The 26347-nt window shown below is 47.1% G+C and overlaps 1 protein-coding gene across 6 annotated transcripts in view; it reads right to left on the bottom strand.

The window, feature by feature from the left end:
• Positions 1 to 26347, bottom strand: part of FHOD3 (formin homology 2 domain containing 3) — a 1524242-nt gene that overhangs the window by 234180 nt on the left and 1263715 nt on the right. For all 6 annotated transcript variants that reach the window (XM_069620636.1, XM_069620637.1, XM_069620638.1 and 3 more), the window contains one exon: positions 6382 to 6516. In XM_069620636.1, the coding sequence (XP_069476737.1) occupies positions 6382 to 6516 (135 nt within the window). The remainder of the gene's footprint in view (positions 1 to 6381; positions 6517 to 26347) is intronic.

Below are 26347 nucleotides of genomic sequence, written 5' to 3'. Positions count from 1 at the left end.
CAGTCACTCTCTTAAACTAAATATTAGCAAAACTATATTACTACTGGTTGACACTGATGCCAACAGATGGAACTCAAAATACTGTCCCAGGGAAATGTTGCCGCTACCCATCCGGTTTCCACTGTCTGCAAACTTGGTTTAAAATTTGAATCTGATCGTTTTCGTACTTCCTAGATCAATTCTGTATTTAGAAAATGTTTTCCAGCTATGCAATCTCGTAAGAATATTCTTCCATTTATCCCCACTGAATGTAGACATCGGTTTTCTTGGCCTTTGTGTCTTCTCACCTGGGTAATGGAAATGTCCTTTATCTTGGCACCCCACAATACTGTTGTAGCTGCTTTCAAGTAATTCAGAACTGTGCTACACGAGTGTGAGTGCATCAAATAATATTGCCCTCATACTTAATCTATACTCGCTAGCCTTCACTGGCTACCTATTGACCAGGAAATCTCCTTGAAATATCTTTTACATTGTCAATCGTTCATTTTATGGTTTGGTACTGTACCAAAGTTCAAGGTCAAACTGATTCTCTGCTTCTTGAGACATGCCCTGCAATATTCCTCAGCTCTAAGACTGACAGTACCATGGTTGTGCCTTTTACCCAATACAATAAAATATCATACAAAATGGTGGATGGTCTTTTTGTTTACTCCAGTCCAAGATGGTGGCTCTGATTTTCAGCACTGTCAGCTCCCAAAACAAGATGGCCATATTCCAAATTCCTGTCCTGATTTTTACTTCCAGTTTACTAGTCACTACATTCAGCGCCATTTGATCAAATATGGCATAAAGGACTGCTTCATAAGATGATTAAACTTTGATTTCCAAGATATCAGGTGAACTTAATGGCAAGCTACTTGAATGATTGTATATTTCAGATCGCAAAGTGAGTGGAGCTCTCAACGACACACCCTATGCGAGCATGAATTCTACAGGGAGCAAGTCTTGGACCGTTCAAGCTCGATGTCTTTGTGAACAACAACCCTACCAATCTCTAAAAAACACCCTCTTCACTGTATCCAGGTGATGTTGCAGTCGGTTGTAGGTCATCTGGTCGAAAACAAAAGGATCGAATGCCTTTTGATCGACAATCAAATGGTTGAAAAAAAGGGTCTTTTTTATGGGGGAGGGGGTTCCCTCCCCAACACCCCGTTTTCTTTATTAAAAACATTTTTTTACCAACCCAAACAAAAAAAAATATATAAATAAATAAATAAAAAAATCCGACCTTTTTTTTCCGACCATTTGACTGTCGATCAAATGGTCATTTTGATCAAATGTTTTCGACCATTTGACTGGACAGCGTTGCAGTCATCTCCAAGTATTTCTCCAAGAAGTGGCTAAGAACCGTCAAGCATTTTTGGTTAAGCTCATCCTGGTACAGTAACTTGTAGATAGCAATGAACACCAGCAGGACCAATGCTACAATGTTTACTAGAAACATCAAAAAGCACCTGCACATCTGCCTCAATGAAGAGACTTTAAGGGTAGCCCAGATTTTAAAACTAAATAGGATTTTACATTTACAAATGTATTTAGCTAATAGTTTTTTGCACCTTATATTTAAATAATAACTGCCTTATTTTAGTGCCCACCCATTTCTGTGTGTGTGATTACATTTGCATAAGAGAGCTTTCCCAGTGCCCCCATCCACCTGATGCCTTGTAGTGCCTAGAAGAAGTCAAAAGAAGTCTTGCCTAATTCTAAAGCGCTTGGGATGAAGGAAGGCGCTAGCTCCTTCCCAACAAGATCATCAAGTGGGAGACCAGCAGCTGCCACTTAGCGATGAACCTTGGACAGCAAGCTCAACTAGAGGAACCACATCGAGTGTACTCAACAGGAAGCATCTGGCAAGCTGGTGGCAATCTACTCACGAATGAAGACAATTTCCATGGCTATCTGGAGTAAAATACATATCTACACAGCAATTATAACACCCTCCCTGACATATGTCTCCCTTGATTGGAGCACGTGCCCCGAAAAGCATCTGATGACTATTCAGCCCCAACTCTTCACAAGAACAGCAGACCTGAATAGGAAGCTGGGCCTCAGGTTATTGAATGAACATCTAGTGAAGTTGAACAGGAAGTTCAGCCAAGGATCGGATCAGAATGCTAACTCGCTGATCAAGAACCTTTCAAGCTTTGCTGCTAACTCCTTTGACTGCTACCTGCGGCCCATCACAATGCTGACCCAGTGAAATCAACTCTACTGTATAATGTCCTTGTAATGTAATTGTTTATTTATAAAAAGTTTATACACAGGTGGAATACTTCAAAGTGCTTCAAGGTGGGGAGGGAGCAAGGGAATACAGTAAACATTCTTAGGCCTTGAAGTTTCCAAATGTTTTAACAGAAAAAACTAGCATACTAGGCTTGACGGCATTTCTCCTAGTGCAAGTGCAGGAGATGTTACAGTTCCAATGCTGTTAGGGAGTGGGACAAAAAAGGGGAACGGGGGGTACAACAGGACAGACAAACTTAACTAGTTCTAGTACGTCTAGGTCATGCATACGTACAGACGAAGTTGAAGGGGGTTGGGGGTGGGAGGACGCATCCAGTCCAGCAGGGCCCTGGGTTAAGTGCAGAGAGAGGTTGCTCATGGAGTGTAAGCTGAAAATGCAGTGATGCTGAACATAGTGCAGCAGCCCGGAGGCAATTGCAAAAGACTGGCAGGGGAGTCTGGGACCTGTAAGGCTCAGGAGGTGACACAGGCAACCAGTCAGCAAAACTGAACAGAGTTAGGGGGGAGAAGGAGGGTGGAGAGAAAAAGTGAGTAGGTTAGCAGGGGAGAGGGAGAGAGAAGGAGGAAGAGAAGAGGAAGGTCTTGATGAGTTTCTGGAACTTAAGGTGCTCAGGCTCAAGACGGAGAGAGGCAGGGAGGCTGTTACAGAGGGAGGCACCTGCAGAGGATAAAGATCTGCTCCTAAATCTCTCTTTGAGAAAGCGGCTCACCCGCAGGGAGTTGGAAGAGGATGAGCAGAGGACTCTAGATGGAGAGCATTTAGGAAGAGAGCGTTGTTGATAGAGCGAACACCAGCCACAGAAAGCATTGTGGATTATGCAGAAGGTCTTGAAGTTGATCTTTGCAGCCATTGGGAGCCATTGGAGGGATTTCAGAGCCAGAGAGATGCGGTCCTTGGACTTCAGGCCAAGGATAAGTCTTGCGGTTCTGTTCTGGATGAGTTGTTGGGGACGGACAGTAGAAGTAGGAAGATTGAGAAAAAGGCTGTTGCAGTAGTCCAGCCTAAAGAGGACCAGGGCTCTCGAGGTGGTGAACCACTGGTTGAAAGTGAGAAAAGGTAGAACTGTGGTTCTACTGTGGCAAGGTAAAACTAATCAAGAAGCAAACAAAACAGTGAATACATATTCAACTAGAGAAATTGGAGAAATGAGGCTAAGCCTCAGTACCCAAAAACACGAGTGATAAATTGAAACTGTTAGCAAGGGAAACAAAGCAGTGGGAGCTAAAGGCATCGCAATATATCGATCGTATTTTACGGAACATCATTGCTATCACCCCCTGACATTATTATACCTTGTTTCTGTAACTTTACTGCATAAGAATAGGGTCTGGCGTTTTCCTGCTTCCTTTTCTACACATGTTGGGATAGAAGTCTTTTTCTATGGCGATTTCCTCTCCTGTTTCATTCCCAAGCTGTCACTGCTCCAGTCTTTCTTTACTCTAGCAGGGCCGAGGAACTGGCTGATGGGATGGATAGACTACACTTCCCAAAGGGAAAGAAGGAGTTCAAGCAGCATTCAGCTCGCCCTGCTATCGACAACATTTTGCGATATTCCATTTTATCTCAGTGGGCCAATGAGCATAAATTGCATTGATGACAGCCATTGCCTGGGCAATTGAGCAGCAATATTTGCAGACACACTTTTTAAATAAAATGTGCTTCTTGTACTCCCTGGTTAATGCAGAGGCTGGCTGTTTTTTCACTGGCCATTAAGATCCATCACATTTTGCACTAAATCAGCAGAAAACTATCCATTAGCCAGATTGCATTGCCTGTCACACTTTTTTTTATCAGGCCCCTAAGGGCCAGCCAAATGGTGGAAGGGGGAGTGATAGAAAATAAATGTCAGACCACCAAACACAATAGCATGGTAATCACTGGAATGTCAACATTTTCTTGGACCCTCTGATTGGACCTCTGCATTTTTGGCATTTACTATTTACCAACCTTAGAAAAATGAATGAAGCCGATCGCGTGAGTGTGTGCTCACAAGCATTATAGGTATATATCCATGTACATTAATTCATACGAATGTTGATGCGTGTACACATGACTGGCAGCTAGAATAAGCGCCAGCAATATTGAAGGAGCCCAGTTTTCAGCAAATACCTAACCATCATCCAAAAAAGAACAAACATTGGCAAGGTCAAACGATTTTGGTTGTGTCAGGCAAAAGAAGAGTCTTACATGCTCCAAATAACTTCATGCCATGACTAAAGGGCAGCAATAAAGTACACACCATTTCAAGTGATAACCATTAATGTTCCTAACAGCGAGCAGGAAGCAAACCAATCACAGTTCAGTCAAGAGGTGGATAGCTGGGACGCCTCAATTACACTGTCAATCAATTATGATCAAGGCGCTCACGGAATGCTTGCCTTTCATCAAATTACAATGTCACACACATAAAAGGACACATCACTGGGGCAAATGTGCATTCATGATGTATTAATATCTACCACTAGCTATACTAAGAGGTTAATTTTAAATGGGCTGGAGACGCCCAACCCCAGGAAGGACCAGTCCTGCAACCACATTAATGGTACATCCTGGGGATTTTGATGTTTTGCTGGTCTGACTGGAACGAAATGGATGGAATCGGGGCTAGTCTGAGATCTCGTACCTTTTTAAATTAATGCTGATGGCATTGCAATGAATGTCTATGGATTATGGCTACTTTTTACTGGAGTACAAAGCAGCCGTAAATCCATGGCGGTTCAAGACTCTTGGCCAGCACTGAGATTAGTTAAAAGGCGGGGTGGGGAGCTACTGCTGGCCTGCCAGCATGGAGTGGGAAAATGTAAAGAGAAGATTTTCTGCTCTGAGCCACACGTTAACTAGGACATCCAATTCAAAATGACATGCATAGACAACAGTCAGGTGGAGTGCGTGTCTCTCCGTTTCCCATTCCTGCCATTTAGTGCCTTGTCTAAAATGAGATTCAAGGTATCGATATCTATAATACAATACCTTACAAACACTGACTGGCCAGACAAACAGTTTGGCATTTTGTGTGGTCATGGTATTGAGAATTGCCAGGCAATGCCATAATGGTACCACCTAGCCAGAAGCCGGAGGCAGATGGAAAATGATGCAAATACCTGGGCATATGATATCATTGCCTGGCAAATGATGAGACACAAGCCAACATCGTTAGCTGCGAGGACACATTGGCTGATTACAAATCCAGTGGATGAAGGCACACTTGGTTAAGACATTTTTATTACACCACTATCACATTTACAGGTGCAATTAAACCATAAAATGTGAAAGGACTGCTTTGAAATAACAATGGCAGGCCCTTCACATGACACTATTTTAGGGTTCTTCTTGATAGAGCTAGTTCCCAGGAGTATGGGTTTAGAGTGGTTTAGAGTGAGGAGCAGCTAGTTGGTGGGTGGGAATGGTCATGAGAGCTAGCATAGCCACAGTCAGTCAATGGGTGGGTAAATATCAGAACAACACAGGCTATGTGTACCTCTTCATATGCCATTTTCCCTAGCTGTACTCTAATGCAATTATTTCGGCACATAAGCAGCACTTTTAGCAGTGTCTAACAGCCCCAAAAAATGGTTAATTTCCCAGCTATGTACACTTAGGATTAGTATGCACATATAATACAGTCTGGAAACAAAAGCCACGACGAATTTGAAAACAAAATGAAACAAGCTAAGCAGAAACACATGTTTCTCAAATACGTTTGTTCCATTTTGTTGTCATCAAAACCTATTGTGTTACTGTGCAATGCCTTTGCTTAACTAAAGAAAATTAACTATTCTTTTATAACACACTTAGTACTGGAGACCAGTCTCTAAGCCCAGGACCGGGATTCACACCTGTGCTGCTTTGTGTTGTTTTGCTTCCAAGACAAACATGTTGCCCCTGAGCTATGCTCCCTACCGGGCTGCACATATGTCTCAATGTTATCATTTATGCATTTGTGTAGATTGACCTGCATTACAGAAACTATCAGGCATCAGTGATATGTGCATAGTGATCATCAGTTGCAAACTATCCATATGGGGGACCTGATAACGTCACGTTACCTGAGGTGTTGCTGAATGCGAGGTGACACACCGTACAGACTGTAGGAGACCAAGACAGAGAATTGAGTGCAACTGAAGTGCCCTTACTTGAATTTGTTCCTCTCCTCGCGTTCTATCCTTTGCAGCCTTTCCTCCCGCTCCTGCCGCCGCCGCTCTCTTTCCGCTGCCAGGGATTCCTGGTGCTGCCGGTACGATGACGTAAGGAGACCACCCAGCGCGGGCCTGTAAACCAGAAGCGATCACATTACTGAGGACCATTCCTATTGATTACGCTGACAGACCTTGTTAGCAATCACCAGGTGAGGAATGACATTCCCGTGAGAAAAAAAAAATCCCAGCCGACGCAGATCAGAGCACAACATATATTAAGCCTTCCATAAAAGGCAGCACTTTAGTGAGGCGCGAGGTACTTAGGAGTAATTTCTATGCACATCGTTCTGCAGATGCTCTTCAGAGTCCATGGGTCATATTACGGATCATCTGTGGTGAGTATAACCCCTCCCAGGTCTCCCCCCAAACCCCCCTCCCGCCACCCTGGAAATGTGAACTTTCCTGACTGTATCATTGATACCAGGTGTTTTGGCCAATAATGCGCAACAAATGCTCGCTGAAGGGACTATATAAACTCCATCCCACTAGCAGGCGCTTCAGAGCATATGCGCATTCCAAGGTAATGCACCCCTAATGCAGTGACAGGAGTCGTGGGCTGATGTATTGTTCTGACATGTGTTGCTGATAACAACGGGTAACTTGACCTGACCACTGCAGCATAATGAATTTCCAGAGCAAGCCGCCCGCAAACCCCTCAAGAGGACTGCTGAGGCAAAGCAAGGCAATAGGCAATACATAGTCATAGTCCAGGACTACTTTTGGTGACATTCGCCTTTTTATGACATTTCACTTTATGTAAAGTCGCTTGCCTTCTCTGCCACAGTATCCCAGAGACATCATGTTTACAGACTGTGCTTAATTTGGTAGGCCACACCCTGTCAGTTGTGTTTCATAGTCTTAAGAGGGTACATTCTAGTACTCTGTGTGAAATATTGGGCATCGTTATGAGTATCCTGTTAATGGTAAAAATGTATAGTTATATAAATAAAATAATATTTATTTTGCCTACAAAGTAATGCATGAGATATTTTTAAAGCACACACTTATTTCCTCTGTACCCCATGCAGCAAATATCCTACACAATCACATTACACAATTAGTTGTCATTTTTAAAACAGGTGTTTTTTTATAGTTGTCACCGTACCCATAGTGAGGCGAATAGATACAGCGTTCCCCACAAAAAAGTGACCAGCAGACACGGGTTCTTGGCTAGCAGAATACCTGCAAGAACAGTTGTTGTACATCCATAAAATCTGCACACTCACACATACATCCTCGGAATGAATTACTGCAGTCACAAACTTATTACCAGGGAATAAGGAAACATGGAGCTTAGCGAAGCCAGGATTTCAAGCCAGTCAGTGTTGACAACCTGGATTAAATGGGTACATACTATTGCAACCACCTTGAACAGAACACTAAATCTTACAGGCTACTATGTACATTTCACAGGAAGTAGATGATATATTGGCTACTAGACCTAACAGGGCTCAGCAGCCGGACATCTTGAAGTTGTTAAAGTTCAGTGATGAGGATACAACGTACAGGCAACACCAATGGATAGAGCAGGCAACGGAAGAATGGATTATATCCTCAAAAATCAGAAAAGAGATGAAAGGATGCCTGCCCAGGTCTTTAAATGCAGCCAATTAAACCAATATGGAGCTCGCGTCTGAGCCAAAAGTTGGAGAATACGAGGAAATTGAAAGAGCCAAACCCTTCATTTTGGGCTTCTGAATCTTCTTCCTACACCCAACGTCCCAAGCCATCCATGTTGGGATGCAGCCATTGGGGGATGTGGTTCATGGTGGACATCATCTTATCACCAGTCAGTCACACATATGCAGTGGCGACCTGCAAGAAAAGGACCTAGAGACGTGGAGGCCTGAGGCCGCCAAGAAACCTAACCTCAGAATCCAATTTCATCAGGGTGCTTACTGCCCCTGTCTACCTCAACCGTCACAAACAGAGCCATGCCTAGTGGATCAAGAGGCTCTGCAGCTGCCCACTCACCCCTTGAAATTGCTTCCCTCATTTCAGCATGAAGCCTTCAATTTCTTAGTACTGACTCACAAATGAGGAGCACATTTTTGCTCTGCAGCTGTGCTTGTTTCCCGCCGCAGTTGATGATCACTCTTCTGCCTACCCCATACTCCTACTTTATCAAAGACTTCTGTATGTTTTTTACATGGACTATGTCACAACCCCTCAAATAAATATTGCCCTTCCATTACAAACCAGCAGGGGGCATGCGTCCAGCAATGTCTGGCTGTGAAGCAATAACAGGCGTGTGCTCCACTATTGCATGAAAGAAGAAATGAGCCCCTGCTGGACTTTTACAGCCAGATTTGGCCTTCATTGCGTGTCTGAAGTCGCCCGCTGGACCCTTAAATCATATATAGATTACCTTCTAGCAGGGACGTGCACAGAGCAGGAGCTACAGTGCTGAATTGCTCTATTCTTCAAGAAAACGAGGAGCATTTGACAGCTTCAAGTTTGCCCAGCTGGTCTCTCTGTAGAGAGAACGGAAGAATGCTCACCCTGTCCCCTGGAAACCCAGTACACTTCGTTGCACTAGCAGGAATTTATTTGAAAAATCCCTTTCTTACCATGATGTTGCACTCGGGCTAGTCATGGTCCATGATAAGAACAGAACACCTCTAATGTGTTTTTTAAACTCTTAAGTGAAAGTTGGGAATATTGAGAACAGACCGCTTAAGGCCCATTCTGCTAATTACAGCTGGTACCTTTGCAGGGTGGGGCCCAGAAAGCAAGGGGCGTAGCTTGGTTAGTACCATTGAGATTTCCCAACAAGCAACCCACTGCACCCAACTAACATACTCAGGGACTGAGCATTTGTATTACGTACTTTGGAACGATGTAGGAATCCACCAAACAACATTGCTTCCATAGTTGGGTTATGCCAGCAGCAGAACTTTACAATGTTACTTTAGCAGAACTTTACAATGTTACTTTATTAAATAAATTGTTCAATTTTCAATGTGTACCACAGATATCAAAACTGTTGGATAACTATGCTAGGCTTCACTGCCCAACTCGAGGCTGCCCTTTAAAACCGAAACATGTCTCTCTTTCAAAATACTCCAATGTGCGGCTACAAACACGCAGAACAAAGAAACAAAGACAGTCCGACTAGAATGTAATCCTAGGAAGACCCTCCTCCCCCCAAATATATCCCTGTTATCCGCACCTGTGCCCACTTCTTGCCGTCAGCTCCAAGCATGTGTGTATTTAGCAATGGTTGTGATGGCTCCACCTGCATTCTTGGCTGCTTCGTGGAACCTGAGTGGGGCAGGGGGAAGGTGTAAAACATCCACTTGGCACCTGCCCTGCCCAAAATTCGTATTTAGTGAATCAGGGATTGTGGACTTTATTCAAAAGCATACCTCAAAGAATTGAACCGAGCTGAATACACGGGTAATCAGCGGTCTTAGACGGACCTTTAGGGCACTAGGACAACGCCCGAAGTGCCAGCCCATGATTCTAGCATGAGCCTGTTTTTTTTTAATAGAATGGTCCCCTTTATTTCCCAGAGTGGGACCGTTTCTGAAGATCCTACAATCGTTCTAATCAACATTACTAAGAACTATGTTTTGAAATGCATTGTTTGCAAGATATTTTACAAACTCCTCCCCACCCCCTTGGATAGTACTCACACAGACTGTTCTGTTTAGTAATGAATTTTAAGGTGTGATTGTGGGTCACGTTTTCGTTGATGCCTGGACAAATTGTAACCCTTTAGTTCGACCATGGTGATCTGTGATAACGCTGTGCAGTGAAACACGCCTCTGCAAAACAGTGTCTGAATGCGTCTTGTCTCGGGAGGATAGCTCAGGGGCAACGTGCTTGCTTTGGAAGCAAGACGACACAGTCAACACAGATTCGATCCACGGGTCCGCGCTTAGAAACCTCTGGGTATTAAGTGCATTATAAATAACATATCGCCCGGTGTTCTCAGAAAACCCTGCTTCTCAGAAAACATTCATTATCTCATCCAGAACGGCGAGAGCATTTTGGCCCACTTCTCACCGTACAACATTTGGAAATCGCATCTTATAATGTCGGTTCCAGAGACCGCTTGTCAACGCATCATCAAGGTCGCATCAGGAACAGCTGATACTGAGCTAAGTGTCAGGAGTGGAGGTTGGGCATAAGGTGGGCACCAGGGGGAACGTGCAGCGTTTCCCCCCAGGGTGGTTTTGGGCACTGCACAGCGTGCAACATGGGGGGGGTATTTAAGGGGCACGGAAGGTTCGAGAGCAGGAGACCGTTAAGGGCAAGTTTTTGTCAGGGTCTACTGCTCTCGAGCTTTCCTTGCCTCAGGGCCTGGAAGAGTTAGTGGAGGTGATTGGGGGTTGGATAGCGTAGCCGGAGGTGGTGGGGTACAGCGGGTTTAGTGCTAGGGAGCGGAGAAATAAAAAAAACAAAAAAAATGATTACATTATTAATAGCGGGGTTACCCCCTCCTTATCGGGTGGCGCGGTCCTGGTTGGCGCTGGGACGGCCGGTCAGCCTCCGTGGGGTGGGGGGCGTGGGTGCCCAGCCAGTGAGCTTGTCAGGGCAGGTGGGGGAGAAGGTGTCGCGGGCCGGCCGGCGCCCAAGCTTGGGCGGCCGGCGCTCACGAGTACACTCGTAGCGGGGAGGGGCTGGGCGTAAGAGGTGCGTGCCTGAATGGGGCAGCGTTAGCTGGGAAGAGTAGGTGGTACGCCTAACCTCACCCCGTGTGAAGCTGTAGGTGTCCTGTGTGTGTAGTTGTTTTTTAGTTGCTGGCAGTGGTTTTAAGTCTCTGTGTCATTCTAATTTTCCCAAAGGTATGACAGATGTATGTTTGGATTAGCGCTGCTCACATTTTACGGGATTGTGCGCAAGCCTCTTCGGTTCCGTTTTAACCATTTCCTGCCTGGGACAGCTAGTGCAGTTGCTGTCATTTCGTGGTTGATGCTGTTTCAGGGAGCGCTAGGGGTTAGGAGTCTGGGGAAGGGAGAAGGTTCGGAATGCCTCTGATTTCGGGGGCATAGCGGCTGCTCTGGGCTCAGAGGGCAGGCAGGAGGGAGAGGGGGCATTTCTGAGGGGGTAGGTTACATTAAAAAAAGGGTTTTATAAAAAGGGAATTGTAGCAGGTGGGTGGGCTAAGTAAAAAAAAAAAACGAAAAATAAAAAGGAAAAGGGTAGGGAGATAAAGATTAGTGGAGGCTCTTTAGGGACAGCACATAGTTTAATCCACAGTGTAGGGGGATAGCATTAGTTTGGTTGAGGAGTGGGGTGTAAGATTTGGGGCAACCTTGGTTTCCTGAATGGGGGCCGGTTGTAGGTGTTGGGGCAGCAGTTGGTGAGCAAGTGGCCTGGGGAAAAAGGGGGTTGAGGGGCAGTGCTGGCAATTCGTAGGGCACGGTGTTCTGTGAGGGAGGGTGGGATGTTGGCTCGCGGGGCAGGCAAGAAGGGGCTGGTTGACGCCAGGGCATTGAGGGAGGCCCTGGTGATTATCAGCAGGGCCTCCAAAACACAGTTGGAGGGGGCAGTGGTGGAAGTTACTGAGGGGTGAAGGGGAGGAGGGAAGGCTGCAGCAGCGAGCGGCGGCGGACGGGGCGCTGGTAGCAGTCGTAGCATGCAGCCCTGTGGCGGGAAAGGGGGGGGGCATGGGAGGTGGGGGGTAGGCGGAGCAGAAGGGAGATTCCCAGGAGAGCATCAAAGAGGTCCAGGGAAGAAGGGAATAGATCGAGTAGGGTTTCTGGGGAGGAAATCACAGGACAGGAAGATGTAGAGGGATATGTACACAAGGGTGCTTGTGGAGTGGAAGAAGAGAGCAGGGGTGCTGGGGGGGGGGGGACGTTAGGGCGGAGAGGTAGGGGCGGTAAGTATTTGCAGAGGGGTAGAAGGAGGGAGCGGTCGCCGGAGAGCAGCGAGGAGAGGGAGAGGTGTGGAACGACCTCCCCAGTGAGGAGGGCATCGGTTGGAGGGCTTGGGGTGGCCCCCACGGTTCTGCAGGAGGGGCCAGGAGAGGGCTTAAGAACGGCCCCTCTACAGGTTATCAGGGAGCAGCCGAGAGGGCACAGCACGGCCCCTAGCAAGGAGGAGCAACGGGTGGAGGTGAGGACCCCTCGCCCAAGAAGAGAAGAACAAGCAGGGGTTGCCACGGCCCTGCAGAGAACGAGAAGGAGCGGCGGGGCGGACGCCCTGAGTTCAGAAGAGGAGGAGCTGCCCGGCCCGAGCATGTGCTTGCAACGGCCTGGTAGGGCGTGGGGGATGATGAAGGGGTCGAAGAGTATGTGGGCAATGGTTGGAGGAGGGGTTTGGTGGGGCTAAGAGGAGGGTAAGAGGCTTTGGGTTAAGGTGTGAGGGGGATGACGAAGGGCAAGGAGTGTGGCAAGGGAGGGGTCTGGGCAATTATCGGGAGGGGGTTGACATGTTTTTTCTCGCAGCTGGAGCCCATTGAGGAGGGAGATGCAGAGCGTTGAAGTTGAGGCAAGACTGCAGACGGGCGGCAGCGGGGCAGAGCAAGGTGAGCAGGGAAGGGAATGGTCAGCGGCATGGCGAAGGGGGGGTGGGAGGTTGGGGGCAAACGGGGAAGGGGTGTTGGTGCAAGGGGCGATGATGGAGGTGGCCATGCAGGCTGTGGGAGCAGTGGGTGAGGAGAAGAAAGTGTCCTCGGTGGAGGTCCACACTGACAGGGTGATTGAGCCCGGGGCAACTGAGGTTCAGGTAACGAAGGAAAATGATGGTGAGGGTAAAGGAAAAGAAAAGAGGTTGCCATATATGGGCATCACTAAGCCATTGGGAGCACACTTGATGGCATCTACAAAGGATAAGATCTGGGCGGGTGAATTTGTGGACGTTTTCAAGCTGTCACACAGGGAGGTCAGAGCCAAGGAAGGCTCCAAGGAAGAGGAGAGGGAGTTAGTGATGCGCCCGAAAGTACCGGAACTATAGAGAATTGGATGTCGGCGTTTATCATATATGCCAGTGTGTATTGTGAGAAATTTCCGGAGAGGTGTGTAGCACTGTGGAAGTATATGGATGTGATTAGGAAGGCTTTTACGAGCTTTGGAGGTTTCACGTGGGTGCGATACGATGAGGAATTTAGGGCAAGGTTGGCAGAGGACAGCCAGGCGGTCTGGGGGGAGATAGACATGGACCTCTGGCTATAATGGATGCCGCCGACAAGGCCTGCGCCGACGGTGCACACGGCGAGTGGCTTACCTGTGCCTTACCGGCCCTTTCTTGGTCGCCCCGCCCACGAGGGGGTGGGGGAAGGAGGCAGGGGTGTGCTGGGGCTTCAATAAGGAGGGCTGCACGAGAACAGCGTGCAGGTTCAGACATGAGTGCGCCAGATGTGCAGGCCGGCACCCGGTCACACTGTGCTTTCAGAAAGGGGATCGAGGGCAGGGAGCAGGTCGAGGGGTTGTGGGGAAAAGCTTTTACTCCAGTTAAAGTTGAAGTTCTGGAGAGGTGGCTATATTTTTATCCAGACAGGGAGGGGGCGAAGATCCTGGGGACGGTTTTCGGGAGGGATTCAGGCTGGAGTACCAAGGGCGCATAGATGGGCCGAAAATTTGAAATCAGCCAAAGAGAATGGGGAGGTGGTTCAGGCAAAGATCCTCAAGAAAGTGGAGGCAGGGAGGGTGGTAGGTCCATTTCTAGATCTGCCGTGCGATTTGGTGATATCCTCATTGGGGGTAGTGCCCAAGAAGGTGCCGGGGGAATTCAGGCTGATTCATCATTTATCTAAGGCTTGTCCGTCAATGATTTTATTGCCCCAGAGGATTGTGGGGTGTCATATGCGAGCGTGGATCAGGCAGTGGAGTTGATAAGGAAGGTAGGTCGCGGAGCATTTTTGGCCAAGTGCGATATCAAGGCAGCATTCAAGTTGCTGCAGGTGCACCGGAGGACTTTTGGTTGCTGGCGATGCAATTTGAAGATCGCATTTACGTGGACAAGGCTCTACCGATGGGGTGTGCGATATCCTGTGCGTTGTTTGAACGTTTTAGTTCATTCTTGCAGTGGGCTTTTACGTTTAGTTCGGGTGCGCAGGGGGTTTTTGTTCATTGGCGGGGCGGAGGATGAATCAGAGAATGCAGGAACATGCTAAAGTCTTTTCGGGCATTGATGCAGGAATTGGGGGTACCTTTGGCTGAAGATAAAATGGAAGGGCCGGCTGTGGTTTTGACCTTTTTGGGGATTGAGCTGGATTCCAGGACCATGACATCCTGCTTGCCGCATGACAAGGTGAGTCGCTTAGTATGTTTGCTGGAGAAGGTGGCGGTAGCGCGGAAGATGACCTTGCTGGAGATGCAGCGGTTGGTAGGGCATTTGCATTTTGCATGTAGGGTGGTGGCTCCGGGCCGTACTTTTTTTAGGAACATGTAGCGGGCCATGGCAGGAGCTAAATGCCCACATCATCGGATGAGGGTCTCAGGGGCAGTGTGGGAGGATTGTAGGATTTGGTTGCGTTTCTTGGAAGGTTTTAACGGGGTGTCCATGTGACTTCAAGGGGATCCTGTGAATTGGGAGGTGCAGATATTTTTGGATGCAGCAGGTGCGGGGGGTTTCAGAGTTTTCTGGCAAGGCAGATGGTGCACGGAGAGGTAGCCGCTGCAGTGGTTGGAAGAGGGAAGAAGTATAACATTCCTTGAGTTCTTTCCTTTGTTGGTGGCATTGGAATTGTGGTGCAGTGAGTTTTCAAATAAGGTGGTGAATTTGAATGTGCACAACGAGTGCGTGGTCAATGTTGTCAACAAGCAGTCGGCAAGGGACCAGAGGGTGGCAAGGCTGATGAGGGAGTTTGTTTTGTGATGCATGGAATGGAATGTACTGTTCAGGGCAATGCACGTGCCGGGTAAGGATAATGGCATCGCTGATGCATTAACTTGTTTTCATTGGCAGAGATTCCATGGATTGGCACCTGGAGCAGACCAGATTGGGCAGCGGATCCCGGAGGAGCTGTGGAAGCTAGGAAGTTGAGAGCTCTATCGTTAGTGGAGGGCTCCCTGGCCCCAGCGTCTAGTGCAGCTTACAGGAGGGCGTGGGAAGAATTCATAAAGGGGGGGCGCATAGCTGGAAGGGTAGGGTAGAAGCTGAGGAACGTAGACGGTATGATGTGGTCAATTTCTGTTATGGTGTATGGATAAGGTTTGGTCGAAGGCGACCACAGCTGGGAAATTAGCGGGAATAGCTTTCTATGGTAAATGGTTTTGGGGATTCCCACCTAATGGCAGGGAGATGGTGAGTAGGATGTTAGAGGGATGGGCGAGGAGAAGGTGTAGGGAGAAGGATAGCAGACAACCGGTATCGGCGACCCTGTTGGTCAGCTTGGGCAGGGCTTTAAAAGAAGTTTGCTGGTCGGCCCGGGAGGGAGTTATGTTTGAAGCCTGCTTTACGTGGTTGTTTTTCGGGGCATTCCGAGTATCAGAGATTGTGGGGGTTAAAAAGGGAGCTGGTGGGTTGCAGTGGGAGGATGTCCATTTCTCGGATTTGGGGGTGGATATTAGGATTGGGAGGTCAAAGACAGACCAGAGGGGAAGGGCTGCTGGCTGTCGCTGGGGTGGGGAAGTAAGGAGCTGTGCCCAGTAAGGGCAGGTTTGGCATGGAGGGAGCTATCTGGAGGGAGATCAGGGAAGGTCTTCCGGCATGAGAAGGGGGTCAAGGGTGTCGGCAGTGCAGGTGCTGAGGGTACTGAGGAAGGTATTGGTGGTAGTGGGGGAGAAACCAGAGAAATTCGGGATGCATTGATTCAGAATGGGTGCGGCTTCTGAGGGTAATTATCTGAGGACGAAGTTAAGCGCTTGGGCAGGTGGAGGTCTGGGAAGTATAAGGGATATATTAGGGAGCTGGGAAAAGGGTCTGGTTGAGAGGGGGCAGTGGGTTTGTGGTGGGGTGTCAGGGGGTTTAGGATGGTGAGGTGACAATATGATTTATTTTTCAGAGACGGCGAGGAGGCCGGGGCAGATGCGGCAGATCTGGCTCGTCGGGCACTCAATTGTGAAGTGGGCAGGTAGAAAGGCAGAGAAGAGGATTTTTGGCATGAAGTTGGGTTGCAGCTATCAAGTAGGGATTGTGAGGTTGTCGGGTCTCGGGGGGTTGCGCTGGGACCAACTGCTGGCCATGCTGGCGGGGATGAAGGAGCATTTTGGGGTCCCGGACGGTTGATCATTCATGCTGGGGATAATGATTTGGTGCGGGATACGGGGGTAGCTCTGTTGAAGAAGATGAAAAGGGACCTGGCATGGCTTAGGGAAATTTGGCCTAAGGTAAGTCTGATATGGACTAAGTTGTTGCCGAGGAGAGTGTGGAGAGGTGCGGTAAGTGAGGCAAGCAATGGGGGAATAGCGTGGGTAAGGATGGGGGGTGCTGTTTGCACGAATGGGCTACCCCGGGGGTGCAGAGATGGGAGCAGGTTTTGAAGATGGAGGGGTATGGCCCCGGGGAGATGATGCCAAAAAGCAGGAATGAAGGTTTGAGTAGATTGTAAGGGTATGGTAAGGGCCTGGGGATAGGTAGGGAGGTAGTTGTGGTTAATTATTTATTTATTGTTGGGGGCATGAATAGTTATTTATTTATTTAATGTTTTGGAAAATTGTTAAAGCAGTTAATTTAGTCTGTAAGGCCAGGGGCCAGGTTAGCGTTTATTTGTGAGCTTTGGCCTGTCACATTAAAGCGACCTTTTCCACTTTTAAGCGAGTCTGGGTTTTTGTGCAGTAAGCCCAAATAGGAGCAGGGGTTGCGCTACGCGAGGAATGTACGAGAAGTGTGCTGATCGGGATGGGCATTTGGGGTGCAGGGGAGGGAGGTGATGGAAATGAGCCAACAGGTGCACCCAATGCACACAGATGCCCCCAATGCACTGAGGAAGAGTACAAAAGGCCACACCTTCCCTAAACACACTTCCCTACACCACCATGCTGCCACTGATCACAGTCAGCATTGACATGCCGCTTTTCCAGGCCAACATGGAGCAGCAGAGGCTAGGGTACCACCAGAGGGAACAAGAGGCAGTGGAGAGGAGGACGAGGAGGAGAAGGATGGTGATGAGGAGACGCGACGCAAGGCGTGCACCCATACCTTGTGAAAGGGCTACACCATTGACCCCCACTGGCATGCAAATCCTCACCCTGTACCGCCTCAACAGGGACATTGCAGACATCCTCAACCAGATCCAGGATGACATAGGGAGCAGGATCACCATCGTGACAGCCATACCACATTTCACAGCCTGTGTTGTATTTATGTATATAGTTGTAAGAGATATGTCATTCACCTCATAATGTTAATTCAATGCTGTGTTTTGTTATTGTTCTGGATGTTCCATAAGAGAAGTGGGCTGATGACCACACATGGTTCCGGGGAGAATGTTTGGGTTTGAAGAGGGACTGTTGTGGTGATGGGCAATGTTTTGGGGCGGCTGATGTTACATCCTAAATAAACACATTTCAATCCTACCGTGTTCAGAGGTTCATTGAACGTAATACTGGTGAGGAGAATGGGATTCCAACCCCCGCGTGCATAGCACAATGAATTAGCAAACCATTGTCTTAGCCAATAGGCCACATCATCTGCAACTCTATGATATATGATATGATATATGGCATTTATAACGCGCCTATATACAAGTGTTTCCAGGCACGACGAGGCAAGGGAGGGGGAACAAAGGGAAAACCAAGACTACAATCTTATTAGGTAAGGTTCACTGAGATAGTGCAAGTGCAGGGGAAGGAGGAGAGGACAGTGCAGTACATGGGCTTAACAATAAATGATAAATAGAATAAATAACAGCAATAAATAAAAGTGCGGCCAGCTGGTGGCAAGTGCAAGGGTAAGTGCAGACATCAGGTGTCAATTGTCGGTAGGGGACTGTAGGGATACAGAAAACAGCCCCCAAGTGCGGGGGTTGCCAGGGAGGCAGTGCAGGTGTGCAACTGGCGGGGGATGGGACCTGGTCCCGAGATCAGAAGGTGGCCAGGTGACTAGAACAGTTTCAGTCAGGAGTTCAGCAGGGGAGGAGCGAAAGCAGAAGCAAAGGGTAAGGTCTTGAGGTGCTTCCGGAACCGAAGGTGGTTCTCCTCAAGTTTCAGGGAGGCATGGATGCTGTTCCAGAGGGAGACCCCAGCCAAAGAAAGAGGTCTACCACCAACTCGTTGCTCGGAGAAGCGACTGACCCTGAGGGAGTTGGAGGCGGATGAGCAAAGAGCTTGAGAAGGAAGATATTTCGGAAGGGAGAGTTGAAGGTATTGAGGCCCCAGAAGGCCTTGTGGACAATGAAGAGGGTTTTGAACTTAATACTTGCAGCCACTGGGAGCCAGTGCAGAGATTTCAGTCCTGGAGGGATACAATCCCTGGGCTTGAGGCCCTGGACAAGTCTCACAGTCCTGTTCTGGATGAGTTGCCGAGGGCGGAGAGTAGAAGGAGGCAGATGTAGTAGTAGTCCAGCCTAGACAGAACCAGAGCTCTGGAGACAGTGAGCTTCTGGGGGAAGGAGAGGAAAGGAAGAATACCTCTGAGGAGGTGCAGCTGGTAGTGTGACTTCTTAGAGATGTAAGAGATGTGAGGAGAGAAGGAGAGTGGAGTCGAAGATGACCCCGAGGTTTTTATCCTCTCAGATGGGAGCAGGAAGAGGGCCAAGCAAGGCTGGCCAGAGAGTGACAGGAAAGGAGGGAGCGGGTGGGCCAATGAGGAGAATCTCAGTCTTAAGGCAATAAGGCAGAGATCATTGGTGGCACAGCACTCCTGGATAGCAGACAGACAGTCAGAGATGAGAGAAGGAGAAGAGGTGGCTGAAGGTAGCCTGAAAAGGAGCTGAGTGTCATCCACACATCACTAAAAGTCGGGGCAGAGGGCGGCAATGCGGTGGGCAAGAAGTGCCAGATATTGGTTGAACAACCAGGGAGAGAGGTTAGACCCCTGCGGAACACCACAGGTAGAGATAGAGATAGAGGAGAGGCAGGACCCAAGTTGGACTTGGGATGGTCGATCAGAGAGGAAAGAAGTTAGCCAAGCCAGGGCCTAACCGGTGATACCCAGGTTATCATGGAGACAGTTGAGCAGGATGGCATGTTTGACCATATCAAAGGCAGAAGAGAGATCAAGAAAGATGAGGACACAGGAGGTGTTGTAATCAAGGTTGGGGAGCAGGTCTTCACAGATGTTCAGGTGGGCAGTGTCCGTGCTCTGCCAGCTCTGAAGCCAGACTGATGGTCATGAAGACAACCAACAGATTCAGTCTGAAGATTAAGCTGGGAGATGGCCAGCCTTTCCAGGAGTTTGCACAAGAAAGGACTGATGGAGATTGGGTGATATTTAGCTGGGCAGGACGGGTCGGCAGAGGATTTCTTATGAAGAGAGTGCACAAGGGTGTGCTTTACAGGGAAAGGGAAGACCCCAGTGGTGAAGGAGTGGTTGCAGAAGTTGGCCAGAGCAGGAGCCAGGGAGTTAATGTGGTCTTTGATGGTTTTAGAGGAACAGGGAGGAACCTGTTTTGACAAGACTTTCATAGATCGGACTTGTCTAGAAAACTCGTCTGGGGAGAACAGGGGAAAGTCATAGAAGTTGGGAGGAGAGGTGTCCGAAGAAGGGCCAGTGGAAAAGCAGGAAGTGCAGGGAGTACAGTATATATTGCTTATAATTCGAGTGCTGAAGGCACACTTGGTTAGGCCATTTTGATTACAGCAGAAGCTAGTTTACAGATGCAATTAAGCCATTCCTTTTCAGAAGTCTGCTAAGAGATAACATTGACATCCCCTTGCAATAGGCTAGCTTAGAGAGATCACGTAGAGAGGAAGCAACGTTTTTGGTGGAAATGGACAGAGAGTTGTGGTAATGCCCATGTGGACTAACATAGAATGTCAGTGGGTAGGCATAAATACAAAAACAGTCTCAAGCTGCGTGCCCCTCCTCACATCCAATCGCTCTATCTTTAGTTTCCATGCTATTAGTTTCAGCCATTCAATAGCCAAAACTAAAAAGTGGTGGCATCGTATGAAGGGAGGGCAGCATTAAAGAACAGTGTATGATGAACCCACAAAATGTAGCTTTGTTACAGGAGCATTTCTTGGCCGGCCAGAAGGGCAGCACTGAACGAGCTGCTGGAAGACCTTGTACCCATAAGCACTCCCTACCAGCACCTCTCCCCGAATGGCCAACACCCCTCTGCGCGGCAGAAGATGGGACCACACATTCCTCATTCCAGAAGAGGACAGCAATCCTGCATTTCTAATACTACAAATGTAATAAAGCAAAAGAGCTCATCAAGATGATACAGATTAACTTGAGCCCTTTTAACTGTATGAATTATAGTTACCAGGGCAAAGCACGAGTAGAAATCTTTCCAGTGTTTAAATCATCTATTTATTTTTCTATGTGTAACAAAATCCAACAGATGTGCATTCCTCGTCTGGGCAACGTGTGCAGCAAGCACTGCCAGCCAACTTGTACCTTTCCTTGCAAAGTGATGTCATGGGGTCAACGCTTTTAATGCACCTTCTCGATGTTTTCTTTCTTTCTTTTATTATTTTCAACAGCCAACCTGGTTCGCAAATGGCATTTGGAGTCTGAGTAAAGTGCCAATTACCCAGCCTGACTTCACACTGCTATGCTGTGAAAAATGTGAACTGAGCTTCAAGCCAGTGAGAATGCTCCTAAGTAGCAACTGTACCTGGCACCAGAATGCTCTGTTAACCGGCATCTCCCATTCCTGGTAATGGCACCATTCTGGCTAGGGAAATGATGAATAACAAAGGTTCGGATAACCAAGCCGCGGATGACGTAGTGCCAGTAATAAAGAGCAGGGGGGCAGGAAGCTTTGTTTTTTCGTCTTTTTGCTAAGTTTTCCATCTCTCTGCTAAACACATGACATATATTTGGTTTCAACATGGATAATCTATATTCGTTATTCGGCATTTTCTGAAGCCACTAGGTGCCCTTTAGTGCAGCAGCTCCTCTAGCAGCATAAGTGCTCGAAACCCAAAAGAGTTATACGTTCTTTCCACAGAAGTCATAAAAACAAAAATAGTCCAGGCTATTTGACATGTTCCATAAGCAAAACGCTGATGTGAAATATGTTCACTTACTGCAAATAAAGTATATACAGATAATAGTCTTTTCAAAATTGTTTTGTACTATTCTACATAAATCAGCCTTATTTTAGCAATAATACCGGATCTGGTGGCCTGGAGCGGGTATTATTGCTATTAGCACCCCGGGTTTGCAATCCGGAAAACCAGGGTGCTAAGAGCAACCTATTTTGTTTCAATGAACAGGACGCCACATTGAAACTAAATACTTGCTTAAGATGGCCGCTATAGCTCAGGAAGGAGGGGCTCCATACGGAGTCCCTCTTCCATTTCCACGGTGGCCACCAGCGACACCGAGTGGAAACAGCGTTGGCGGGAGGTAACCAGGTAAGTGGGGCTACGGGTGAGAGGGACGAGACATTGGAAGTCAAGGAAATAGAGGGTGTGGGGAAGATGGCGGGTTAGGGAATCAGCCATCAAGTTGCTTGGAATGCGGGCTTGCTTCGGTAGATTCAGCCCGCGATCCAAGCAACCTGATTGGTTGCATCCCCTGCCCCAGGTGTTAATAAATGTTGACCACAGTACCTCTCGCATCGAATGCAAAACATTTTCATATTTGAGTTCAGGGCTATATTTTACCTAGGCTTCTATGAGGTAATTTTCGGGGTGCATCTGCCACCTACTCTTTGGAGATGCCTAGCAAAATGTCCTTACGAAGGCCAATGGGCCATTAACCATATGCAAAGAGTAGGCGCCGATATACCTTGAAAGGTACCTCCTGGAAGCCTATTTAAGTACATGCTTCACTCAATTTGAGAATATACAAATGAACTGAATAATTAGGCTGACCCGCAGTGGTTCCAAATTTCCAAGCATTAACGCAGGCGCAGTTCAATATTCTTAGCCTTGAGAAAGCATAGTTGCGTAAAAAACGTTTTGACTTTCGTGTCTTTTTGACCCACTAATAAATAGTGACTCAAATTGCACTTTATATCTGAAAATTGGCGTGAATATGAAATGATATCAGAATGTACATCCTTAACCAGAGTTTTGAAAACTTCCTCTGTCACAACGGAATTTGGATCTTCACTATATGGTTGTTGCACTCTCTAATACATTCTCTCACCGCTGCAAACGTTTTCTCTTTTTGCTTCGATAAAAGACTGTTGGTTTAATGTTTCAGCCAAAGTAAGGATTCAATTTGCTTGTAATTACTGGGCAAGCGGGAAGAGGCTAGTGGCTATTCTTTTCCATCTCATTTTACTTTTGATAATAGCAAGAATGCCATGCTGAAAGTGGTAGGTCAGGGATCTAAAACCTGGAGCTCTCCAGATGTTTGGGACTACAAGTCTTATCACCCTTGACCAGGGGCGTTGCTAGGGGGGGGCTAAGGGGGCTATAGCCCCTGATCTTTTGGTTGTAGCCCCGGATAGAATCTCAGGAGCTACAGCCAAAAGACTAGCTAGCCCCCAGTCCCAACAGTTCCAACATCAGCTTAGCCCCGGGTCTTTTCCAGACCTAGCAACTCCCCTGCCCTTGACCAGCATAGTCAACAGTGAGGGGATTGGGAGTTGTAGTCGCAAACATCTGGAAAACCAAAAGTTGCAGACCCCTGTGTCAGGTGGACCTGGTGTGTTCGAGGTAAAGTCTGGTTGTGTATTTTTCACAAGCTAATATTGTATTTCTAACCTTTTGTCTGGCACCGTGATCCAAGAGCGTCGGCACCTGACAATGGATCAGCCGCTGAGGTGTGGCTCTAGGGAAGCTTCTACAGATATCCTTGCATACATATCTACCCACTTTCCACATGCACACATCACAAAAGCTATATGAAAAAAAATATATCTTTAAAAAAAAAGATTCTTGTTTGGTTTCTTCCTTCCCCTGCATGGTGTAGTGGTCTTTAGGAAGCCGCGTGAACGTGCCTGGCTTTTTGTTTTTTACAGTGGTGTGCCCAACAGCGGTTTACTGCATTTCTTTGAATTGCATTTTTAGTTGGTTTCAATTAATGATAAATTGGAGTTCATAGAATTAAATATTATAAACCAATTTCATTATTTATTGGTACATTCTTTTTTTAACCTTTTTTCAATTTTAGGTTTTCCTTTTTATTCATATTATCCCTTTTCAGCCTTCGTTTGCTTTGTGTCAAGTTATCCCATAGCCATGGCCTTGCACACATCATTGGGAAAAAGACAAACATTAATTCAATACAAAACATCCTAAAAACCTCAATATAAACAAAGCTGAAAATGTCTTCCTCATCTATCCAAGTATTTGTGATTCTTCTAAACACCCAAGTACTGATATACAAAAATTCCTTAAAACATGATCTAAGCCTCAGTAAATATAATTAGAATTTGTCCTATGATGGAAGTGGCTTGCAGAGGGATCACCTGACGTTTCGGCGGAGTAGCAAGTTAACTGTCTTGTTCAGGACCTCATATTATTGTCACCTAGCCCTCGCATCTCGCTTGACACCTTATTAGTTTTGAGATGTATGTTGTGTAGCCTACTTGGTCAGATATCCTCTTTCTTTACCAAGATGACTATCTTTGGTTAGTACAGTGCCGTTATCAATGCAGGGTTACGTTTCGTCCAACTGGCTCCGTTCAATCTCGTAGGAGCCTTTGTCGCACCTGCGTCTTGTCCATTATTCGTTCCAGTGCAGACGGTCTCCATTGCATCGTTGCCGTAACTTTGTGTATATCAGGGTGAGTTAGCATTGTGCTTGCTGTGTCTCTGGCTATTGCTGCAAATCTCGATGCAAACGTAAAAAATGTACTGATAAATAATGAAATTGCTCTATATTTCGTTCCTTGAACTTCCTTTTTTCATTAATTGAAACCAACTAGAAATGTAATTGAAAGAAATGCAGTAAAACACTGTTGGGCACACCACTGTAAAAAATATTTGTGCTAGCCCATTATACCCAACAAAAGGGTTTCCCTTATGTAAATGTGCTTTGCTTTTTGGGCATGGATTTTGATTTATTGACGACGAGCCCATAATTATATACAGCCTGGAATATACATCTGAGGCTTCTGTGCTTACCTTTATAAGCTCGATATTGGATGTCAAACAAAGACATTAAGCTCGCATAACAGGCTGGAGTTCGGCAACTATTCTGGCAACGCTAAGAAAATGTTTGCAAGCCAAGTCTAGGAGTCTTTGAAGGTTCTTTATGGAGCTTTCATTTCATCTTTGGTAAAATATGAGACTCAAGCGATGAAGCTATATTTTCAGTGTAGGTATAATTCACGTAGCAACCAATGCAAAGATGCTTAGGTTGGGCTCAACGCTAGAGTGTTTGGCAGCATCCCAGTAGGGGCATTACGGTCTCAATAACTTCCATACACCAGATTTCAATACATCCAATTACAACCAGACAAAAAATCCATTTGGGATATAAAACCCGATATTCTGCAAACGGTGCTCCCCGGCAGGATGCCGTAGCTGCCGTATTGATGCTGGATCGCAATCAAACCTATAAACAACCCCACAACGTCCAGAAACCCCTTTCATTATGACAAACTGCTGGCCCGGGCCCCACATTGAACTCATTCCTCGAAATACACTTGAATCCCATTTTGACCTTCCACTAAATATCCTGGAGACACAAACCCTTGGAGAACAGGAATCCTTCGCAGAACTATTCTGTAAGTTTGAAGGACTGGGATATTGGTCTCCGCAATGCAAGGTCAGGCTGTGGTGCCGTGAATCAGTAGCGCATTCCCCCATCTCTATGCATGGCTATGAAAGGTTTGGCATGATCTTCGTGCATATGAAAAGGGTGAATAGTGAGGATGGAATGCATCGAACAACCAGGAAATGAACAGGTGGCCTGGGCCAAACCGCCATTTTCCACGATTCGGCAATTGCAAGGCAGTGGGTACCTGATTGAGAAAGGTCCACTTAGACTCACGTAGGCTTTTTAACTCTCAGTCCCAGTGCCATGTTGCTCTTCTTCACATAGGCAAGTATATGCAAACATGCTCTGCTTGCTCATTGCATGTTTGCATAGAAAACGCCCTAGCGAGGGCTGTCTGCCACAAAGCTTCTTTTGTGGATGCCCGAGCCCACCGGAGTAGGATCTGGCCACTAGTCAGCGGTACACCCTGATTCCAAGTGACTTTTACAGACTTCAGCTCTGCAAAAGAATGGTCGCTATGAAATATCTTAAAACTTCTAAACAATTTGAGATAGAAGGATAGCCCTGTTTATTTAGTAAAGGTATTGCACAGTGACACTGGTGGGCTTTTGTGTTTTGGGCAAAGAAGCCGTTTGTGCCATATGCCTGGAATGGTTACACTAATTTGCGTGGCTCTGTTCTGTGAACATGTGGGCACATTGCAAGGAAATTGGCTTAACCTGCTAGAGGCGCCCATACACATTACTAACTCTCCAAAGGAATGTGAGGCCTCGTGCCTCTATTCCAGAATCTAGGGCGCCCCCTACTGTACAGATTTCCTGCATGGACGGGCGTCATCACGTGTAAGCTCCCTTGTGTATTTTGTACGATAGAAGCGAGAGGGCCGAGGCAAACGAGGGGACCATTCAGTGCTGCTGCCTTTGTTGCTTGTGTGCAAGCTTAGATTTAGTTAAATGCTGGGGTTTAGCGCTACCACCTGCCCTTTCAGATCACCTTGTGTTTTCACTATATGTTTATAATGACTTCTTGATTAAACTATGGTTGGTTACTTGACACATCTTGTGGATGACCCATTCAGTTTGGAGAACTTGCCTTAATGACAGTACACTAACAAAGCTGCATTGATCCACGTGGCTGTTGTAAAGACTGGAGGGGGGTGTCTGTACTTCTGCTCTCCATATGGTAGAGGAGAGGCACTGAGGACCCCAGCCAAGATTCTCTATTGTTGGTATTGTGGTCGAGCAATCAAGGCCTAGCTTCTCAGGAGGTG

The sequence above is a fragment of the Ambystoma mexicanum genome, chromosome 5q (assembly GCF_040938575.1).
Source record: "Ambystoma mexicanum isolate Mex_15411 chromosome 5q, UKY_AmexF1_1, whole genome shotgun sequence".
In the NCBI taxonomy this organism is placed as follows: domain Eukaryota; kingdom Metazoa; phylum Chordata; class Amphibia; order Caudata; family Ambystomatidae; genus Ambystoma; species Ambystoma mexicanum.
This window is presented reverse-complemented; position numbering and strand designations above follow the sequence as displayed.